The sequence below is a fragment of the Corticium candelabrum genome, chromosome 9 (genome assembly GCF_963422355.1).
Source record: "Corticium candelabrum chromosome 9, ooCorCand1.1, whole genome shotgun sequence".
In the NCBI taxonomy this organism is placed as follows: domain Eukaryota; kingdom Metazoa; phylum Porifera; class Homoscleromorpha; order Homosclerophorida; family Plakinidae; genus Corticium; species Corticium candelabrum.
Genome location: NC_085093.1, coordinates 6,285,325 through 6,308,415, shown reverse-complemented (window position 1 = coordinate 6,308,415; position 23,091 = coordinate 6,285,325). Strand labels below are relative to the sequence as shown.

The 23,091-nt window shown below is 39.5% G+C and overlaps 4 protein-coding genes and 1 long non-coding RNA gene across 7 annotated transcripts in view; 4 read left to right on the top strand and 1 right to left on the bottom strand.

The window, feature by feature from the left end:
- The first annotated feature begins 575 nt into the window (after positions 1–575).
- On the top strand, positions 576–2,970 carry LOC134184735 (trypsin-2-like). The gene is made up of 3 exons (XM_062652480.1): positions 576–660; positions 1,948–2,017; positions 2,082–2,970. The coding sequence occupies exons 1-3, from the start codon at positions 591–593 to the stop codon at positions 2,968–2,970; spliced, it is 1,029 nt and encodes a 342-aa protein (XP_062508464.1). The 5' UTR covers positions 576–590.
- A 191-nt stretch (positions 2,971–3,161) lies between these two features.
- On the top strand, positions 3,162–5,733 carry LOC134184734 (uncharacterized). The gene is made up of 3 exons (XM_062652479.1): positions 3,162–3,456; positions 3,654–4,057; positions 5,086–5,733. Exons 1-3 carry the CDS (start codon positions 3,252–3,254, stop codon positions 5,518–5,520), a joined length of 1,044 nt encoding a protein of 347 aa, XP_062508463.1. The 5' UTR covers positions 3,162–3,251; the 3' UTR covers positions 5,521–5,733.
- Positions 5,734–7,134: 1,401 nt separating this feature from the next.
- Positions 7,135–16,652, top strand: LOC134184733 (RAD50-interacting protein 1-like). The gene is made up of 13 exons (XM_062652478.1): positions 7,135–7,257; positions 7,312–7,556; positions 8,009–8,182; positions 12,570–12,710; positions 13,129–13,264; positions 13,328–13,438; positions 13,918–14,143; positions 14,200–14,537; positions 14,600–14,772; positions 14,841–15,021; positions 15,828–15,946; positions 16,004–16,206; positions 16,266–16,652. Exons 1-13 carry the CDS (start codon positions 7,135–7,137, stop codon positions 16,268–16,270), a joined length of 2,175 nt encoding a protein of 724 aa, XP_062508462.1. The 3' UTR covers positions 16,271–16,652.
- A 606-nt stretch (positions 16,653–17,258) lies between these two features.
- Positions 17,259–18,083, bottom strand: LOC134184431 (uncharacterized). Its single transcript, XR_009970665.1, has 2 exons — positions 18,029–18,083; positions 17,259–17,491 (listed from the first exon to the last, which is right to left on the bottom strand). It is a non-coding gene; the product is annotated as an uncharacterized LOC134184431 (long non-coding RNA).
- Positions 18,084–18,100: 17 nt separating this feature from the next.
- The window catches only part of LOC134184430 (ubiquitin carboxyl-terminal hydrolase 7-like), a 15,003-nt gene continuing 10,012 nt past the window's right edge, over positions 18,101–23,091 (top strand). For all 3 annotated transcript variants that reach the window (XM_062652118.1, XM_062652117.1, XM_062652115.1), the window contains exons 1-6: positions 18,101–18,349; positions 20,070–20,196; positions 20,587–20,685; positions 20,745–20,818; positions 20,887–20,951; positions 21,009–21,097. In XM_062652118.1, the coding sequence (XP_062508102.1) occupies positions 18,247–18,349; positions 20,070–20,196; positions 20,587–20,685; positions 20,745–20,818; positions 20,887–20,951; positions 21,009–21,097 (557 nt within the window). In that variant the 5' untranslated portion in view covers positions 18,101–18,246. The remainder of the gene's footprint in view (positions 18,350–20,069; positions 20,197–20,586; positions 20,686–20,744; positions 20,819–20,886; positions 20,952–21,008; positions 21,098–23,091) is intronic.

Below are 23,091 nucleotides of genomic sequence, written 5' to 3'. Positions count from 1 at the left end.
CTCAACTTCTCTAGTGCTGTTGTAAACTGACCTTCGTATTACATAGATTCGTGTCAGGAAACATTCATTGGTCAATATTTAGTCAACTATCATTTCCGATGACAGTGTTGTCATTTGGAAAAAGGAATGATCAAAATGACCAAGTGCATCTTAACCAGTTCAACTAATTTAAATTTTCCGTGTACCAAACTAACCACTAATTTTTTCTGTCAGTACAGAGTAAAGGCCACCTCTTGTAACAACAAAACATATAGATCATTGAGTGAATTTGCACATAGATGAAAAACTACTCAATGATATGTTACAAAAGTTGGCCTGTACTAAATGTAAATTAGATGAACTGCATGGTTAGGATGCAACTGCCAGTTTGATTAATAAGAATAGTGTAAGTAAACGCTTTTAGATCTAATGCGCATATTTTCGACAAAGGAATTTATTGGAAACTACCGCAGTTCCTTTTCCAAGTAACACTGACCCCAGGAATGCTGATTGACTATATTAATTAGTGTTTCCTGTAGCGAGGTATCTAGTACCAAGGTCGCGGTATTGGTTTCACAGTTGACACGTCACAACAGCTAGCACTAGAGAAGATGAAGACAGTCGTTCTGCTATACATCATTTCTACATCGTGGGTTTGTGCTGCTCCCATTGAAATCCGAAGTGAGGCATCTTCAGTTGCTTTGGTTCTAAAATACCTATATGGTCATGTATATAATGAAGATATAATACCGTATTCCGCGTATTGAACGGCAGGGCTCTTATTAGAGCATTTTGGTTGTACGTATGTGCCTTTGCACAGCGTGGCTAGGGAATAGGGTAGAAGCCATGGAATTCCCTGGAGGATATTTTTGCAGACAATCCGGATTACATCACTGGTATAATTATACAGTTGATGCAAGTATGCAGCATGTGCGACTGATGCATGAGGTCAGTTCCTACTGACAATTTATCTGTGGAGGAAGCAACCAAATCAGAATCATAATTCTGCATGACTATCAATGATGTCCTTTGTCTGCAATCCTTCAGAAAATTTCATGGCTTCTACCCTATTCCCTAACCACACTGTCTACAAAGTCGCACAGTACCAAAATGTTCTAGTAAGAGTGCTGCAGCTAAATGCGCGGAAATACGACCTCTCAATTCTCACGATTTCGTAGTGAGCCTCACGATGTACGGGCATGTCTCACGATCTCACGATTTGAGTCCAATTCTCATGATTGCCTCCCGACAAGCCTACAGTGAGACACACTTCGTCTTTCCGGAGATAGCAGATTCTTTGAACTACAGTGCGTTTCAGAATTGGAGTACCTCCGGAAGCCTGGGGAGTGGCTACTAACTCCAAAGCCACTATGACAACTAGAGACCACCTTGGTCTCAAGAGGAGGTCAAGTATCCACATCGCAAACATTAATTCACCATCTACAATCTCTCCGTAGTGTTGTCTCGAGGATTTTGCTTTGACAGCTTGTAAACTGATAGGCTCTAACTGTTGAGGTAGCCATTATCATAAGACTTTGGCATCTAGCACGTCACGCCCAGTTCCTCTCAAATTCATTAAATAACAGGAAGTGACGCTCCTAACAGTAACATACATCAGCTAATTGGATGCCCGACAGTGATAACCGGAAGACCGAGAGCTTCACAACGACTCTGTGCGATCTTTCTTCGCAAGCTAAGTCAAAAATTCCAAAGTATTCCAATTTTCAAACGCACTATAGACTCTCTAGACGGCTCTGTTTGCTAGTATCTAGGGTATCCGAGGTATCTAGCTGCAGTAAAAGTAAATCGTGGGCCTTGGCGCACGAAAACGTAAAGCGAGGACAACGCGTAGCTGTTACCACGCCTACTTTGGAACATGTTTAATGGGTGTGGTCGTTTAAAAAGACAGTCTCTCGATTTTCAATTTTTGTGTATATATAAATAAATATTTGCAACTGATCGTTCTAGAGTCGCGATTAGAGAAGTCGCCCAGAAACGAGGATCTGCAAAGGTCTGTGTCCAGCAACACAGTGAAATGGTAGTAGAGCAATAGTCAAAATCAAGAGTTTTAGATTAAAAATTATGTCTTTTTGTTCTCTCAGCGGTGACAAGAAAACAATCGACCTGAAAACAGATTTGGAGAAAAATTCCACTTTTCAACTACTTTCATTGGTTACAACTCCTTCTCCTTTACGTAGAGAAGCAATATTTACAATTTCAAATCTACCAATGTGTGAAGACAACTGGACAGTGCCATGGCAAGTCGCACTACTGATTGAGACTTTAGACCCAACTACACAAGTGCGGGAACGTAAATGTGGCGGTGTGCTGATTCACAAACGATGGGTTCTAACAGCAGCACACTGTGTTGCCAACTCGGGTCGGGTTCTAGCGATGGTTGGATCTAGGAAGTACTTGCATGGATTTCTATACAACAAAGGCCAGATCATGCTTGTTAACAGGACAATAATCCATAAAGACTACGTCTCAGACGATGACAAACAACCACCTGATCATGACATTGCTCTTTTAGAGCTTCCATCTAATGTTACCATGGGAACTGATGTGAATATCGCACTGATACCTAAACGCAACACTCGTCTTATGACAACTGGTACTGAAATGGTCATTACAGGATGGGGAAATTCTAATAAATATTTGTTCGATAAAGACGAGCTGCAATGTGGTAGAGTTCCTTTTGTCTCGAAGGCAAAATGTAAAAAAGAGTACAGCAAAAAAGACGTCAAAATCCGCAACAGTCACGTGTGCAGTGGTTATGAATCTGGTGGTGTAGGCCCTTGCAACGGAGATAGTGGTGGAGGATTGGTGTATCGTGGATCACGTGGACGAAACACGGTAATTGGTATTATCAGCTGGACGAAGAATTGTTCTTCAGACTATACCGTTTACGCAAACGTGCAGAAGCACAGGCCTTGGATAATACGCCAAATTCCAGATTTAGATAATAGGAAGTATAATTTTAAGATTTGAATGGTCTTAGAATTGTAACTGTCATAATATTATGCAGATTATGAAATGATTCACTATTTATTAGCTCCTTGCAATAAATTTGTAAAATGACTTACTTAAATTTTGCAAATTGAAATTATACTTTACAATGACTCGCACAAAGAAAAATCAAACAAACAAAAACACACACAGACACAGACACAGACAAGAGGCTAGACCTTAACTCTAGTCAGGGTACAGACAAAAGGAATGACATTCTTGACTTCATTCTTGCTGCAGCTGAAAGTGACCGCTCACTGTCTATGAATGATTTGGTGGATGAGTTTGTTACCTTTTTCTTTGCTGGTCATGACACTACAGCTATCATTTTGTCATTTATGTTGGAGAACGTTTTACGACATCCTGATGTCAAAGAGAAAACTTTGGATGAGGTAATTAAGGTACTATCAAATCGTGATGATGTAGAATATAAAGACTTAAATCAGTTGGACTATATTGGCTCAGGCGGTCTGTCCGCAGGATTAGCGGGGAACCAAGGCAGTCCTCATCAAAGAGATCAGAATTTATTTACCTGTGGGCGGCGCAGCCGTCCCTGAACAAACCTAGTTGTTTGCAAAATAAATGTCCACCATCATTATCATCACAGATTGGTAGTATGATGCGTGTGAGGTCACTTACTGTGCACGTGGCTCCCACGTTCATAGAAGCTGGAAATAGCATAGAGTATGCTATAATTCCTAAGCGTTTACGGTCTGCTGTTAGTGATGGAAACGATAGCGCTTTTGACGAAAGCGGTGCCGTGGCAAAGACAATGTATTTTCAGACTCAGAATCAAGATGCAGGATATGATCCGAAGAATCAGATCCAGTGCAGGTTTGCGTATCCCAAGATACCCATAAATGAGACTCACTATGTGTCAACAAGTGCTCAGCCTGTGCTGGTGTCGTCAAACTTGACTTGGATTTCTACTACACAGACCAAGTTGGATAGTATTTATTACGAACCCTTTGTGATATCTGCTCGTGGCATGCCCGGTTTGAAAGCAAGTGATAAATCCAATATTATGTATTGGTTTGATGTTGAAATGGAGTTCCGGGGCCGCAACAATGTATTTCAGAACAATTAGTGGGCGTGTTAGTTTTTAGAATTTCTGTATTAGTTAGAAAGAAATTTCTCAATTACATATTCTATATCAGCAAATGATAGTTCATCAGTGCAGACCACTGGATTGCATCTACGCATAAATGCCGCTCTGCATGCCTCATCGCAGTTTACATATTGTTTGTCAGGTGGCAGATTACTAGTGATAATGATGTGAGTAGCCATACTTGGCATGTATCCACCCTTTACTTGTAATGGTGGAGGATTAATGTCTACTAAAACGAGCATGCTACTTAGAGTACAACACGTACGGAATTCCTCTATGACAATGAGTGATTCGTCCAGGTATCCGTCGAACCATTTGTCACTTGGAGGTTTTTATAGTAGTTCAACGACATTCGTCGTGCAACGTTGTCGATGCTAGTTGTTTTTCCAGTTCCTGTTCGTCCGTGGAGGAACATGCATCGTGCAGCTGTTCTTCGTCCTCTTCCGTAACGAGCGACAGAGTGGATCCATATGCGACGTCGTCTGGTGTATCGTCGACCATTTCTCGAATGGTTTTGTCTCCACGGCGCAGCTGTTTAAATGCATCTGCTCGCCGATGAGATCGTGTACCTCTGCCGCTTAGTGCTCCTTGTTCGTCTGGATCGCCTTTAGGGCGGCCTGAAGAGACGAAATTGCCTGATTCAGTATAATCTCCATCTTTTCGGCAGTAATCTCTAGCCTGTGTGGGCGTTCCGCGCATACGCTCCACATGTGCTCTGCCTCCAAGGTGACCACGGACCTGGTGCATTCGTTGTTTCTTGCTGAATTGCACGAAGCCTTGGAGATGTTTGCGTGCAGTTTGAGGACAGGTCTCTGTCCCCTGAATAAGAAAGACCATAGGGGGCCTGAATGGAATGCGAGATTGCCATTCGAAACTGTTAATGCACCAGTTCTTGCCCACGTAATCTGCTGGTCTATTTGCAGACTCTCTGCCCCCAGTGGAATGCGAGATTGTTGCCCACTGCTTTCCAATCGTATGGACTCACGTAGTTGAAGTCCTGCATCCGCGTGATCTCCGTCCGTAGTGTGTCCGTCGGAATCGCTGTCGATCTGTCTAACAGACCTTTCGTAGTCTGTAATATGATGTTGGAGTATGGACGGAGAGGTACTGACTGCCATCTGGTGTTTAAAGAAGCATTAAGACTATATCCACCTGCATCTGGAACAGCAAGAGTTATATCCAAGAATACAACTATTTGTGGGTATCCAATATCTCAAGAAACAAATATCTCAATTTCTTTTTATTGTATTCAGCGTTCGCCATCTTACTGGCATGACCCTTTACAGTTTAATCCCGATCGATTCCATGAGGGTGAGAGCAATAATCTTCAAGCATTCATGCCATTCAGTGTGGGAAATCGAAGCTGTTTAGGCCACCAATTTGCTGAAATGGAAGTCAAGATTCTTTTTGCTAAAATTTTTTAAGAGAGTAAAATTTGAACTTTTTCCAGACAAGAAGACTGGTCTGATTGGTGAAGGCCTTCTTCTTGTGCCAGCCAGTGACATTAATTGTACTCTACATGAATTGCAATAGTGGACAGTGTTAGCAAAGAGAAGTGAAATCAAATGTATGCGTGTGTACTTACTAGTAGAGCTAGACCTTCTATTGATTACAATGCTGTATTGCTTGAAACAAGATCAGATGTAAACTATTCAAACTCTCCTGTACATGAAACAGCCTACAAGCTTGGAGCTTACAAACTAACCGGAGGTGCATGCCAGTGGCTTTTCGTGTTGTATACACTCACTGTATACATATGTGCAGTTTCTATAGGAACAATTCATAGACACAACTAAATTAGCGACTATTGCTAGTCATAATTGTATCCTAGTTAATGTTTGAAAATATATGTGATGATAGACAGTCAGACAGACGGACAAACAGACAAACAGTGAGGTGTACTGATGCTATTGGGTTTCTGGAACATTTTGATTAGTTTTGGTTATAATAGCATTTATTATATGAGTAAAACAGACAAACAGACAGACAGGAGCACTTCGGTCGATGGAGAAAGCAAGCTGAAGCCTACCTTGATTAAATGTCAAAGACATCCAGAAATGAATGCGGAAAACCAAACAGGGCAAACTTTAGAAACTACTAGAGAAAGGAAATGGCCATCCAGGTTCGGAAAAACAATGCAAGAGTCTTCCTGTGGAAGACATCCAGCTTGGTACAGGCATTCCAAAGCGACACCTCTGACTTACATAAAGCTAGTTTTTTAACAGGGACATCTAGGTCCTTCTAGTTTATTTAGTTAGCGTGTTGTAATTAACAGTTGGACAGTGTGAACGGTAACTTCATTTTTGAAGTACTATATATATATATATATATATACATATATATATATATATATATATATATATATATATATATATATATATATATATATATATATATATATATGATATATGAAATATATGCATTTTGACAGAGACAGACAGATACGTTATTCTCCTAGAGATTCTACTTGTACACATATGCTAGGAATTTGTAAAAGCAAACCAGGCCTTGCAAAGACAAACAGACAGACAGACAGACAGACAGACTTGTTATATTTGAACTCTTAACTCTACCAATAACAATCGCTAACTTTACGTATAACAATACAGATAGACAGACTGACAGTGCATCCAGACTCTGCATCAATCAGCACAGTCTGGATGTTATACCTCTGTGTTACAGAGCTAGAAGACGTTCGAGTGCACTCGATATTAATGCTGATTAATTAATTACTTCGTTTGTCACGTGCCCATCATTAGAACATATCAATCATCTCGCTCGTTCTGTTAGATGCACTCGATCACCCGACAAAAATCAATAACTAGATCTAGCTAGAGAAGCTTCAAGCGACAAGTAAGGTAGACCACTGACCAGCCTCGTGACCCGTCTCACTGCTATTTCGGCTTTCCCAGACAAGTGTATTTAAGCTTCATCGCATTTATACGTGCTATCCAGAGCTGTAGCCTCGTCTCCAGTGTCATTATTGTTGACAAACGGGATTTAATCATAAGCATAGATAAGTCCCGTATGCGAATTAAATGGCAGGAAAGGAGGTTCGTTCGTATATTCTTAAAGAGTTTGGAGATGACATTACACAGCTTTGGAGATCTAGAGAATTATTAGAAGATATTGAAAAAGAAGTGGAAACTATAAAATCGAAAGTGAGCCCCCACATGCGCATCTTGATGTCTTTGCATTGAAATCTTTTATGTAAGCTTTCTGAGAAGCGGCATTCGTTATCAGCAGAAGCTCATGGAATTCGTAGAGACTGTGATGTGGCCATTGGCCAAGCAAACTCACTTGTAGAGGAAAGATTCGTCAATGAATTTGCTGCTCTCAATTCTCATCTAGAACAGGCACGTCCGTTAGCTGAGAGCGTTTCGTCGTTAGTAAATCAAGTGGCTGACTTGGAAAAATGCAAGAAGTATCTCCAATGGATATCAAAAGTTAATCAGTTGAGGTAAGGATTTTGTATAATGTGTATGATAGATGATATGATATATTTGTAGCACACCCAGAGTAATGGAGTAGGTCTTTCACGAGGCATTACAAATACATATTAACGCAAACTCTAGCAATGTCTTACATGTGCACACGCACATATGATTACATATTGAAACAGTTGCAAACATCTAAACATGAAACTATCAACACTATTTACTGACTTGTAAAAACCAATACCATACAATGTATTTGTTGTGTATACGTATAATTGTTGTATACATATAATTGTTGTATCTCAAATTATTATAACCAAAACTACATGTCTCACACATGAATACCCCCACAACTGATATAACACGTGACTGTTGAATAATTGAATTTTATTAAGATTGGGTGAAAATAAAGTGTCAGTGTACTTGTCTAAATGGGGTAGTTTGCAGCTGACAGATTTTGTGTCTGCTGGTTTAGTTCTGCGATTAAGGAATGTGTTGATGCTGCATCACATTCGTCTGCATTGGACTACCTGGAGAATATGTTGCATATCTCTAAAACTCTGCAGACTTCATCTTGCTCACATTTGAAAACGTGGGTTGATCATACTGTCAATCATTGGCATGACCAACTCAAGAAGAAACTTTCTAGGTAAGATTAACTATTATTACAATGTTTACTTGATATTTTACGTTTTTGACAGAAGGCTTTCAGTAAATTTTCCTGGTTTAGTGAGTTTGCAGAACTAGTGGTAATGAGGGAGTTACATCAGAATGTGTCAATCTGTACTTGCATGTGCATATTTAACTTATTTATTCCTTTAATTAAATAATCTTCCTTTGTCAGGTTGGTGAGGGAGGTAACCATTGCAGCATGGGTTAGCATACAGTATACTCTTGATCACACGAGAATAGCTTGTACGTGTAGTTTTGGATGGGGTCATCTCACATACCTATTTTTTTTTATGGTTCTGTTCTTCTTTGTATACAGTAGAGTTACACTGATAATTGAATTGGTTGTCTATTATCGGCCGATATAGGCAGATTGGTTTTGTATTGGAATTGTTAGGTCTTGCGTAGGTGCACACCGATAGGTTGCAAGTTTGTTCGTAAGGGCCATGTGAGTTGCATGCATGTCGGCGAAGAAGCAGCAGTTCAAGGTGGCTGAGGAAACAAGATTCCTGATCTTAACGTGATCATCAACGATTATCTGTAAAGTATATTTACATCGGATATATATCGGTATTGGGTATCAGCGTCGGCTTTTTTGCTTGAATATAGGTTATCAGTATGTTGGCTAAATATCCTTATCAGTGCAACTTTAGCATACGACCACACCACAATTAATTAATGAACTCTGTGCATCTTACTAGCAGTTCTGATGCCATAAAACCAGAAATTCATGCAACTCTAATACCCCAAATGAGTGCTTAAAAATGCTCTGCGGTTTCATTTTGTGTCATGGCAAGACGACTCGAATATCTGGTCAAGTGTACTGGTAACAGTTTATATTGACCAACCAATAACCGCTATAACAACAAATACAGCAAGAAAGAAAACCTTTATGCATAGATGCTTGCTGCCTGTTCAACTTCATTCTGGGATCATAGCGTACACAGATCTACAGGAAATGACAAGAAAATGGACTGAATACATGTGTGCATGTTTATGCAAATTGTGAATTCAATTCTGGCACGAATTTCTGGTTTGTGGTATCAGGCATGTTATTGTTGGCTTTGCTTTTTTACAGGGCCGTAGGAGCTTGTCCGCTCATGGCCGGACCACTTGTTTCTAAGCTAACTTTAACCAGAGTTCTAATTCAGGGCCTTAGGAATCGGTCTGTTTGGTAAGGTTTTGTATGGACATCTTTCAAAAACTGTACTTCAGACAGTCGACAATTGCCGAAACTTCCGGTTGAAAATATCCCCGATGAAAGAACTAGGCAAAACAAAAGTAAATAATAGCATCTGCACTTAACTTGTGTATGCTGCCCTGAAGTCATTGAAAGCCATGTATTACAGTAATTGTGTGGTGAGTAATTATTCAAGAACTCATTGCAATAGATTGTTCAAGAAGGTATCAGTATGCTGGAAGACTGCTGTCTTAGCATGCTATTTTTGGACCACACCCTTTTAGCATGCGTTAGGATGTACTAATGCTTCTTACGGGCCTGTGGCATAAAAGAAACCCTACATACATGTATTGAAGTTTTAGGTTTGATGATATAATAGGACTTGTGTACACATCTCTACAAGATTGACATAGTATTGTACAGTTAGTCTCGCGTAGCCAGATCCCTTTCCACCGCACCCGGCGAAATGGGGTCTGGTGAACAGGCTTTGATGTCGCTGTGTGCCGCGTAGCCAGAAATCGACTATCTAAAGACCGGATTTGGTTTCTTAAATGCTTCACTAAAGACCAGACTGGTATGCACGCAGTGCAATCCTATCTCAATAGCTTCTCTTGTTTCGTAGAGAACAACTCGAATACTACCGCTCAAGTCGTTGCTGTTTGTGAAATCTGCATGTCTACAGCAACAATTAAATGCGGCCACGGGAACGTTAACGTTGACAGGCTCGACGGCGTATGTCTAGCGTTGTGCGCTTGTGTCACAAGGGTGACTGAATGCGAACGCACTGAATAGATGTGAACGTACTCGATGCTGTTTGCTGTTTTGACGTCTAATACCGACATTAACGTTCTCGTGGCCGCATTTAATTAATTGTTGCTGTAGACATGCAGATTTCACAAACAGCAACGACTTGAGTTGTTCTCTACGAAACAAGAGAAGCTAATGAGATAGGATTGCACTGCTTGCATATCAGTCTGGTCTTTAGTGAAGCATTTAAGAAACCAAATCCGGTCTTTAGATAGCTGATTTCTGGCTATGTGGCACACAGCAACATCAAAGCCTGTTCACCAGACCCCATTTGCCGGGTGCGGCAGAAAGGGGTCTTGCTACATGAGACTATTGTACACTGTGGAAAATAACAGTAGGACATAGGACAATGTCCGCCAAATGTGCTGTTTGTCCGACCAAATACTACACCAGTGTTGGGACATGTTTGGACAAAACATCCACCTGTATGCATATATGATAGTATAAACCTTGTGTCTTAGCACATGAAGGCCTTTCCAATGGTGTAACTGTTAATTTCATGAACTTAGGTGTCTCCTAGCATGCTTTATCCAGAGATAACCTCATCTGCCTGTAACACCATTTCTCCCTTGGAAGTTGGTTATCAAAATTACATGCAAAGTGGCTGCAGTAGGGGAGGCACTTAAATATACATGTAACACCATACAAGAATGTCCTACCTATGCTCAGTCTGTCCGAGCCCAAATAGTTCCTTATTTTCCACACTGTTGTATACCCACATCATCTCTTGTTTGTTCTGCAGGTCTAGTCCCCTAACTCCCGATAGTGTGCAAACAATGAGACAAAGACATGAACACGACAAGTGTAAGAAAATTGCTTTCTATGAAATTCTCAATTAGTGGGTGTTGACATGGCAAGCAGTGAACACACGGTTAACTTCAATACAGATGAATAGGTGTCGTGAATGCACAAATCAGCTTTTAAATTTGTTTAAATTAGTCGTTCTTGGCACTTATTCAGACATTTTATGGTATGTCTTATATCATTTATTTTGACCATGTACAACCTAATTGCATGGGCATATATGCTTAATTAAGTCCCGTACTTTTTCATGGGACAGGTGCTTATTTGGGCAGTTATGGTACTTGTTTGTGTTCTAATGCACATGTTCATTAATTGTTGCAATAATAGATATTGTAGAAATGCAACAAGAACTGCTGTAATTATTAATAGAATCTGTGAAATGATAGTGATTGGAATGAAAAGAGCGTTGTGTTTTCTAATCAATATACTGAATTTGTCAAACAAACACTTTAACCTTCTTGACCTAAGTCTGCTTTTTTAGAAGTCAATTTTTGTGTACATAAAATCTCATTGACTTGCCAACTCCAACACATTGGAAAGACATATTTTGCATATGACTGAAACTTTAGTGTTATCACCAACACAGTAGTGTTGGTATGTAGGGTTGAGTTTGTGTTTAGTTCTTCTGTAAGAGCAGGTATCGGTATCAACCGTTTAGGCTACATAGCTGATTTCTATACCTAACGTCTGCACTTACAACGGAGCAGGTCCATGACTACTCAAATTTGTCATTGCACTGCATGGTCCCCTCTTGATGGACCAACCAGCACGTACAATTTCTCGATGACACGAACGTTGCACCTTCCAGTTCATTCGAACACACATGCACACCAGTCCCGTGTAGACTGTTCATGTCATCGCCCTCCTTAACACCTCTACCGATCGAAGACTTTGTATGCTGATTGAAGCCTCTCTTCAACCACTAGTGTTTCTCTCTAAATTCTGATTCTGATTGCATTTGCACCAAATATAACCTACATGCTTTCTGTACTGAACACTACACTGGGAATGTGTTGATTTCTACGCTCACTGTCCACCTCAACAATTGCAATTGTATACTGTATCTACTCGCATACCTGTTACCGCTGTACATATCTGTGCTCATGCAGAAAAAGAATGCAAGCAAATATAGAAACATTTTGAAAAAATGAGAAAGATGTAGGGTTGCCGTATGAAAAAGAATAGAAACAAGACCGTGTAAGGGTGTGCTGTGACATCTTTCGTATACAGCACAGACTGACTAAGCATCATCCCTACATTGCATTGTTTTCTAACTAGAAACACTATAATATGTGTTTTATATCTTAGTAATTAGAAAATGGTGCAATGTAGGGATGATGTATTGCTCAGTCAGTCTGTATACGAAAGATGTCGCAGCACACCCTTACATGGTCTTGTTTCTATTGTTTTTCGTACTGCAACCCTACAGCTTTCTCCTTTTTTCAAAAAGTTCTTTTTATACTTGTGGTGTTATACCATTTATATTAATTACACATGGAGAGGCAAAGTTGAGTAGTTGTATTGGTTGTACAGTACTTGTAGTATGCCATGTTCTAAACTACTGATTTATGTGTAGTGAATTTAGTTTGATTCTGGAGTCTCTAAACTGGCCAATAATTACAACAACGAAGTCTGTTCCGTTACCACAAGCTGAGCTTTCAAACTTGCAGCAAAAGCTACATGATTCTTTTGGATATCTGTTGCGACTGGGACAAAGGTAGGCATATAATACTTAACAATAGTTTACTGTGGTAGAGTAGAAATACATAAGTGGATAATAAGATAACAGCATAGGGAGCATTTTCGTAAGTTCACGGTTACTTTAAAGATAGCACATTTCAAAAGAGAGGTAAGGCGTCTTTTTGAATCGAAAGTACAAATGACATAATATCTACGAGTCATAATCCACAGTCAATCTCTCAGAAAATCATAACTACTTAGGCACGCTTTAACATAATATATGCGCAGTGTGGAACTTTCTCATAGACAACAAAGTGTCGCACAACATGCCAGGCAGAGAAAATGTGCTATGTATTTGTCTTTAATAGCTCCAACTGGCATGGTCATATTGCTTTATAGCATTTTGGTGGTTTGGTTGAATGTTACAGATGATTGTAAATAGACTTGGTTCGTAGGGAGCTTGCTACGTCAGGTGCAGATTTTCAACAGCAGCTGGTCATTTCACTTCCTATAGAAATGATGGTAATTCCACTGAGAAAGCGATTTAAATACCATTTTTATGGGAAGAGGCCTACGAATGTAATAGGCAAGGTAAATTTTCTTTGTCTGTTGCTATTAAGTTTGATATATTTTATGTGTTGGTCATAAGTACAGCCTGAGTGGTACATGAGACAGGTGATGAACTGGCTGAGAGATCACAGCAAGTTTCTTGTCACCATCATTCAACCAGTTATGGATTCTCTAAATTGCAGATCTACTGCAAAGGTATACTAGAACTGTAATCAAGCAAATTTTGATAGCAATGAAAGTTATAAATTTTTTGGGTAAACAGTATTATTGACTGTCATATCAAGCATTTTTACGGTAGATAAGAACTGTTCTAGCACTTGAAGAAAATCTTGCCAGGCAGCTTGCAAATTATACACATGCTTGTACATTAGACTGTATTTCGAACTGTAGTCAACAGAGATTGCAGGAGTCATCAAACATGAGGAATTACAGATTTGATACTTGAAACTAAGACATTTCAATGCACTAGATGTGTGAAAAGGTTCTCAACAACGTGATTGAAAAATCATCAAGCTGTAGCAATGCATAGTAAAGGTTTGAGGAAGCATACTGCATGTCTTTCTTTTTGATTTTCAAATCTGGAAAGTCTGAAACATCGGCAGCATGAAGAGACTGAATGTTTATGCACACTATTTGTTTATTATTTTTGTAACTTTAATGAGTTGTCTTCTTAGATGGAGTTTACAAAAGCAATGCTGAATTTGGCTGCTGATAAGTTTTCATATGATTCACCAAAGTTGTGTGAAGATGGCAATCTTCTATCACATGCTGTAGATGAAATATTGCTATTTCATCAGGAGCTAAATATATCCCATGATTTTCCAACCAGCCAACTGAATATTTTCCATCTATTAACAGAAGAAAGATTCTTCAATAAGTGGCTGGAAGTTGAGAAGCAAAGTGAATACCATGAGAAACCAAATTATGGTGACACAAATCATAATTGTCTTGTTTAGATGCTCAACAAAAGCTAAAGGCATTTGTATCAAGTCCTACAGCATGGTGTTTGCAATACAAAGATATGCAAGATGTTGATGAGCAACGAGTACCAGAATGTGCAGAGACATTAATGACTTTCTTATTTTCCATTGAGGGTCGTTACAAATACATTTCGAACTTTTCATGCCAAAGACAATTTGTAGATCTTCAGAAAGAACTTTTGGTGGTTTTCAGTGATGAATTGATAAATACTGCAAAGTTGGAGGCAAAGAACGCTATATCTCAACATTTTATTGTACTTATCAATGCAGCTAACTATGTCTTGACCGTCGTTCGAGAAAAGGCAGATCAACCGGTAGATTGTTTACATGTGTTCAACAGGAGAATGTGTATAACGTACTGTTGTTTATGTAACAGTTCTTTATTGCATTTCATAAGCAGACTTGTAAAGAAATGGGCATGGATGTAGACGGTGTGTTTTCAGAGACGGAGGTTTTGTACATTGATGTGAAGCAAGAGATGCTGGAAAATCTTGCTCACACTGTAGTAGACACATTCAAGACCAAGAGCAAACCCTACATGAAAGAAAAGTAAAGGGAATCTCTAATGTTGTAGATATGTGCATGTTGCAATAGTGAACCTGTTTTCTAATTGTCAGGTGGCAGGTAATGGCCAGCAGAGATGGTGCTCTGAGTCTTGAATTGTCATCATCTGCATGTGACATGTTGGCTACTCTTAGGCTACAGATGGAAATAATTCATAAGGAACTTGCCGTTGCTCTCTTTCAGTCTTTTTGGATACATGTAGCTGAGAAGATTGATGAGTATCTCTACAAAGAGGTAAGGATAGTTAACGATTGGTGGAATTGATATAAAAGTAGTTCAAGAAGTGGCAAGTACCAGTTTAGTTACTTGTTTGTTACCTGGTACAATTGCTTAAATCTCACCGTTATGTATCAGGCCAGACCAATTAAATTTCTTGATGCTTGGATTTGCTGGTCAAATTTTGCACTTGACCAAATTATAAATAGAATTTGATGTGCGCGTGCGCAATGATATTCTGCTGCTGTAAAATGATTTGGTAATATATACATCCTATGACTACTTGTCAATAACTCCGCAAGTGGTCCAGTGGCTGTTACTGTGTTCCGCTCGGTATCAACGTCTTTTGTTTACGTGTCCACTTTCTTATTTCACATTTGTATGCAGTGCAATAAAACTGCGCAAGCTCAAAACGTCACATGATCATTACTATGTATATTTTGATTGATTGGTCTTGGTTACATGTTCAGATATTCGAGCATCAAAAATTTAGTTGGTTTAGCTGTAGAAGCAAAGCAGATTTAAATTATGTGTAGTAGGCGCAGGCACAATTTGCAAAACGCGAATTAAATGCAGTGTATTGGGTTTTGGTGCATTGGACTTAGCAATTTCTATTTCTGTACTCCGGTAGCAAGTGTAAGCCAGTACCAGATAGACTGAGAAAGATGTTTAGAAAGTTAGTGTTACATCAAGGTAATTAGTCCTCGGTCCCAAGATCTTGTGGATTGGATTGTAGTCAACATACGTGTGAAATCTGATGCTAAACTTTTGCCAAATTTGTTAGCTTCATGCGTTTAATATGACTCTATAGCAGTCTATTTTAGGTTGTTTGCTCTTTGTTCTTCAATGAAGCTGGAGCAAAGCAGCTGCACTTTGATATTACGAGGAATCTCTTTCTTCTCTTCTCTGAATATACATCTAAACCTGAGAACTTTTTTAAACTGTAAGATTTAAATTCGAAGACATGCCTCTGTCATAGTGTGTACCATTTGCTTTGTAGAACTAAAGAATCATGCCATCTCTTAACTCTTTTACAAGGATCTGGTGTTTTGTTACGAGAGGTGCTGCTAACTAGTGTGAAAGCAGCATCGAATTCTAGTGCTGATGCTGATGCTGAGACATGTTTGATTGATGTCGGCGTTCACAAGTTGACCAGACAACAGGCTCTTGCAGTGTTAATGAGGAGGGTCGATTGGCTACAAAGTAAGCAGAGTGGTGTGATGCAGTATATTCAAATAGTATTTGATTATGTGGTTGCATAGGTTGAAGAGTGGCAGCTACCTTGCATCCTTTTACAGGTGCAATATGTTGGAACTTACGTAGTAGTTTTCTTACTATTTCTGTCTGCTTGTACACAGACAGTTATAAGTTGATATAACAAGGTATCCCACAAAGTCTTTATTCAGAGTCTTTAAACTTTGGTTTAGTGATATGGCTGCTAAACACGTCTTAATTTCTATGTGCAGTTGCTGTTCATTAGTCTAAGTTGCAGAGTAGTTTGTACACATGTATGAACAGAGGGTGCAGTACTCATTATCATTTTTGGGTTACACTCTTTAACAAAGTTGCCTATTTGTCGATTCCAATTCCAAGAGGCATACTACTATAGTACTTATAGTAGCTGTGTTTGACGTTGTTTATAATATAAGGAGAACCTTGTACATTTGATGGCAATGTTTCTGTGGCGTTAGTCAGACTTGACATCTAGCTGAGCATTCATGCACTTACTGACACAACTGCTATACAGATATTGTGGAGCATGGCTAGAGAGGCAATGGGACACATGGATATATAATTACTGTAGATTCATGCGTTTGAAATGTTTGACAAGTAGTTTACCATTGATTGAATGACATTGCCTATGATAACATTCTACTGCGTGAACATAAAAGTCAGCTACATGACAAATGTAGATACCCTATTTCCGTGAATAGTGCCCCATGGGGCAATATGTCATAGTTCACACAGGACTTTATTTGAGCATGGGCCACTATTATTTCGCAAGCACAGAGACTGTTGCATTGTTTTTGCATACCTTCACACTACACAAACAAACTACCTAGTCTAGACTTCCAGTTTACCCCTGGAAACTATAGTTTTACTTGAGTCGCATTCCTGGTCTGTTGCATACGTTATTCGTCACTCAGTGGTTCCATCTGGGTGTTCATTTCATCTCAACCGTACATATTGATAGACGCGCATGCATACAACTGGGTTCGAATCTACCCCCAGTGGGGCACTAATTGAGCTCGGGGCCCCATGCAGTGATTACCTTTCTGCAGAAACAAAGGTATAGTTCTTAGGAAACTTGTTTAGGCGCATACGTAGCAGTCTAATTTCAACCTGCACGTACGTGCTTTTATTTGTGGTAAAGGACCGTTGATGGTTATATAAATAGAACCTTTCCTTCTCTTTTCTCTTTCTCTTTCAATTTCCGAAATGCCCCAATCAAATACTCTATCCGCAGACCTTCAGCCTCGAGAATACTCTAGACAATTAATTAATTAATTAACATACAGATACTTTACTACCTCACAGGCATCATACTGGCAGTGGTGCTGCATACGTATGGTTCTGCAAAATTGAGGAGGCCATGCAGCTGCAGGGGTTTAGATGTCCTAGACCTTGTATAACTATAGCCAGTGTACATGTCTTACTAAAAGTAGTGGACCCGTAGGGCCTTCCCAGACCCTTATTCACCTGCCTATTCACTGTATACTGGCATGCTTAATTAATTAGTTAATTAATAATTACTAGTAAGAATATTGCAGAGATAAAAATTTTACTCTCAGATCGGTAAAGAGTGGTCTAGCTCTAGAGAGTAAGGTTTAATTAATTAAATCAAAGTTATATGTTTTATTTGGTAGAACAGATAGACACTATAACGGAAACTGATCATGAATTAATGGAAACAAACATGAAAACTAACAAAAAACTAATATTCTACAACTTGCGCGTATGTCAACTCTGTGTCCTTTCTGTCTGATTGTATGAGATGCTTGTGTGCGTGTTCGCGTTTACTTACCTAGCAACAGTCCCTGGAATTGGCTGTACCACCCTTCGACAGGCGGCCATTAGACGATAGCGCGCGCTACGATAAACGTAAGACGTGAATCTGATCGTCTGGCATCATTGAAGGCAACCATTGGTGTAATCGCGAGCAAGTGTAGCGTTCGAGTGAGCAAAAGAGCGATTGTTCCCAGTGAGAAGAGATACAGAAAGACGAAATCAAGAAACGACGTGATGCAGCGAACAGAATATACACAACGACCTCACAACAACACTGGCGAGTCAGATAAAGAGTCTGTGACCACTGAATCAATGGAAGTCAGTTACCCAGAACAAGGTTAGTGCAACATGTCAGCATCTTTCTAGTCCAATGCGGGGGCGAGGTCACTCTCGTTTCTCTGGCAGACTGCTAATGACTATTGACGTTATGAAAGTACATGTATAGTCAAATTGCTGGAGTGTACAGTTGAACGTCTCTGTCAGTAACTACATTTGATAAGTATTCTAAAAATAGAAAAGTAGATTTAGACGGTTTGTCAAATTGAAGCTCGAGCCAGCCTAGATAACCATGTGTGTGTGAAATGCTTTATGTTATATTTCTCTTTAGGAAATGGAATTTAATATCCGTCTTTTCTTGTATCCTAGAGTAACTTCTCTAATTTCCTTTTTGATGTTTTGAGTAGCCAACTGTGTTGCACTTAATCTTTTACCATAACTAGATAATGATGGCTAATTAATTAAACAATACTGAAGTGTGTGACATGTGAATGTTGTGTGTGTGTGTGTGTGTGTGTGTGTGTGTGTGTGTGTGTGTGTGTGTGTGTGTGTGTGTGTGTGTGTGTGTGTGTGTGTGTGTGTGTGTGTGTGTGTGTGTGTGTGTGTGTGTGTGTGTGTGTGTGTGTGTAAACATCTGGGACCTTGCAGGGTTGCAAGTTCAAGTCACAGTAATGGCGAGCTATGTCATAATTTTCTTAAGCAATAAACTTACACGCAATGCTTCTCTCATCTCAGGAGTAATGAGTGCCTGGTCATTGACTGGGGTTGACAAGATCGCTGACTTGGCAGTAACATCATGCAGCAGACGGATACTTGTGGGCCTTGGTGTCTAGTCCCAGAGCTGCACCATAGTCAGTGCCCCTGGATGACTCTGGCCAAACTCCCGGTGCATTGTAGTGCTGACCCTAAGCCTCCACGTAGTGCATGGAGGCCCTGTCTCTAGAAATGGGGAGCTATCTTCACAACTGACCTTAAGGTTGACGTTGAACGACGTGAAGGGGTTAACATTTGTTCATTTCTTATATTTTGTGTGCATACTTGCATACATTTTTCATGTACACACATGTGAGTGGTGTGTGTGTGTGTGTGTGTGTTGTGTGTGTGTGTGTGTGTGTGTGTGTGTGTGTGTGTGTGTGTGTGTGTGTGTGTGTGTGTGTGTGTGTGTGTGTGTGTGTGTGTGTGTGTGTGTGTGTGTGTGGTGCGATAGCTCATTTGGTTAGGGAGTCATCTTATGTTATGGAGTATTTACATTTGGGACTTTGAAGGGTTGCAAGTTCAAGTCACAGTGATGACGAGCTATGGCATAATTTTATGGAGAAACCAACACAGGTTTTTTTTCTCTCTCGACTCAGGAATATAAATGAGTACCTGGTCACTGACTGAGGACCTAAGCGGCCGTGGCTGTGATGTGACATCATCCGGTTCTAGTGAGACTTTGGGTGCTCACACAACAGTTGGCTTCACATGTTGGTGCTCCTGCAAGTGTCTGGCTTGGCTCCAGGAGTTTGCTAGCGCAGTCCAGAGTTCCCTGAGTAGCACACAGGGCCCAGCTTAACCAGCTGGAGGCTTGATCTCTGAGAGGCAGCTTCTGACTTTTAGGTTTTTAGGTGTGCGCATGTGTGCATGCATGCATGCGTGTGTGCATGTGTATGTAGCAGTTATTTTAATTTTGTGTCAAGTTTAGTTGTCTGCAATTAATTAGAAGATGTGCAAACTGTTGGGAGATGTTCTTGTGATAAATGGCACAATGCTGTTAGTGTAATCAGTACGGAATGTTTTAGGCCCTGACCACGATGAGCTTTTGGAGAGAATGAAAGCTGGAGGGTCAGTTAAATTTCAACTTGATGATGCCGCTTTTTTGCAAGATACAAAGTACAGTTCTCACATATGGGTGAGAAGCTTGCCGTGGTAAGTGAACATAATTATGTCTTTACTCTTTCTTTACATTATTGCTTATCCTCTATGACTGCAGATGACAAATATTTGTGTTCATTATTTATTTATGGCTATATGAGCAGAGATGTACATTGAGTTACAACAGTGAATGATTACACATTTTAGCTCTAAATATGATAACAGTATTCATGTTACATGTACTGCTGATTGCACTTTCTTTTTTGTGTTTTTTTGTTACTTTATTTGTTCCTATCCTTCCTTTTTTATTTTTTATTTTGTGATTTTCCTTACCCTGGTGTGCCACCTTGTGTGCCTGCTTGCCAGCTTTCTATTCTGTCTATTGCTTTGCAATGAACATGAATTGCATTCATACATGATCACTTATTATTCGGTGTATTCTAGGAGATTGATGGTTATGCCACGTCCTAGTCAAAGTCCACGGAAGAGCCTAGGTGTGTTCATGCAGTGTTGTGTACAAGAAATTAATGCCGATGTTCCGGTGTAAGTTGTGTGCTCTATTGCTGTTTATCTCATTGTACCATTTATGTACGTTTTTGTAGAGGATGGTCTTGTCTAGCTATTGTGACGTTCAAGGCCTATAACCATTTGGAAGGAAAGGAATATCGTGAAAAGAGTACGCTGCAATGCTTATAGTGATTTGTGTAATTTATTTATGCGAGTATTGATTTGTAAACTGTTCAGAGGTAGACCACACTTATGATGCTAAAGAAAATGATTGGGGATTTCCATCATTTCTTTCTTGGGATGTGAGTTGTGATGAACATATTTATGTATATTCTTTAACACAATTGTTGATGAACTAGGAAGTTATTAATGCCAATAGTGGGTTTGTGAAGGATGGTTCTATCTCCTTGGAAGCTCACGTCTTAGCAGAAGCTCCACATGGAATTGAGTAATTGCTCTTGACTTTTTGTTGTGTTTTTGGTCAAGTGTCTTTATTTTTCAATTTGTCAGTTTACCTATGTTTCGGAATTGTATACTTGGATGAAATTTTGTTTTAACTGTTTACTGTATGTCTGTCTATCTGTTTGTTGGTCTGTCTGTTTGACCAGCTGTCTATGGCATCTATTTCCTATGAATTAATATTATAAGAACGATTTATGAGAATAACAGGCTACGTCATTATAGTCCAAAGCTTGGTCCATTGTACAAGGCCGTACTATTGACTATAACTAAACAAGTTGTATATAAGCTAGTCTTGGCTGTGTAACGTCTGTTCATCAATGTGTCTATATATCAGTTTTTCACTTGTGTCTTTGTATTTCTGCTCTTTGTAAGCTGTTTCTCATTTGGTTTCTATTTTCTTGTAATCGTCAGACATAAAACAGTAAATTAGGAGAAATGCTGCTTAAGAATATGACTTAATTTTTAGTGTTTGTGACATATACTATCTGCGTAGATGCTAATCTAACATATCTTATATAACGGCATGCCGGTTAATTACGGGGTTTAGCAAGTGCCGGTATACCTCGAGGTATACTGGCATGCCGGTATATTGTGGGGCAAAATACCAGTTCTGTCTCTAACTCAGGAAACTAAGCTCTTCTCTTTGCCTCATTTGATCCAGCCACTGCTGACGCTTTCCTTCTCTTCCTAGACGACACTTGCTTGTCCTTCATCATTTCAATGTGTTCTTGACCTTTTATCCAGTCTTGCATGCAGCTTCTCGGAACCCCACATTCTTTTACCGTCTTTGAGATATTACCTTCCAAAGCTGCAAATCTCATTAAAACTTCACTCTTTTTCTGAATTGTATACGATTTTCTACCCTTTGTAGTCGCGTTAACTTTCGCCATGATCAAGCATGCACAGATGAGCATTATTAGTCGCAAGTGTCTAGAATTCCTAAGAACCTTGTATACCTCAGTCTGTTTGGCATACCTCAGCCTATACTGGCATGTTGGTCCGGTATAGGGTACCAGATTGGTTTGACACTAATTTTGGTAAACCCCACTTTTACCGGCATGCCGTTAAAAGCTTGGAAACACGGTATATAATCGGTAAGCCCACTTGATATTTGGCTAGTGCCAGAGACAACATGAGAGCAGATGCTTTGGAGACTGAGTTGTAAGTATAGGTTGTTGTATGAGTAGCGTGCTATTGGGTTTAGCTGCATGAGGGGTGCAGTTATTGCTCAAGGCAAAGCCGAGGGCTATGACCATGCTCTGAGTGCTTGTAAGAAAATATATAGCACACTGATTATAAGATAAATAATTTTATGCCATGGTCGCGTGACCTATATATAAGTGAGAGTGTGATATTAACTGGAGATAACTTATTGCACACTTGCCATGCAATATGTCATATGCACCATCTAAATATGTGCTTGTGATTGGTCGCATGTCACATGACCATTACATAAGTAGACTTTACACAACAACTAGACAGACAGTAAGTGTGTTGCTTTACAGGTTCTTAGTATTTTTGCATATGTTGATATACTACCATAATGTCTTTTAATAATACTTGTCTCCAAATCGTGCTTGCTGTTAGATAGATAGATAGATAGATAGATGTTTTCTTTATCCAGGGAAAACCTTCAGTATAGCCCCGATCTTCCAGGTACCCTGCATTAAATATGTTATGAAAACTAAACTATAAAAAACACTACGAAAGAATACTAAACAATAATGAAAAAGTCAAGTAAAGAATGTACAAAGTCTCTGTTTAAACAGACGAAAAAAGTCTCCTGTCATTGATCTCAATGATGCTGGGAGAGAATTCCATAGCTGTTGGGATCTATGACTAGGAGATCGTTTCAGAGCTTCTGTTCAAGGTCTGCTGACATAAAGTCCCATATTAGACAACCTTGTGCTATAGCCTGTGTCAGGTTGTCTAAACAAAGACTGGAGTTCCGTTGATGACATTCCATGCATCGCTCGAAAT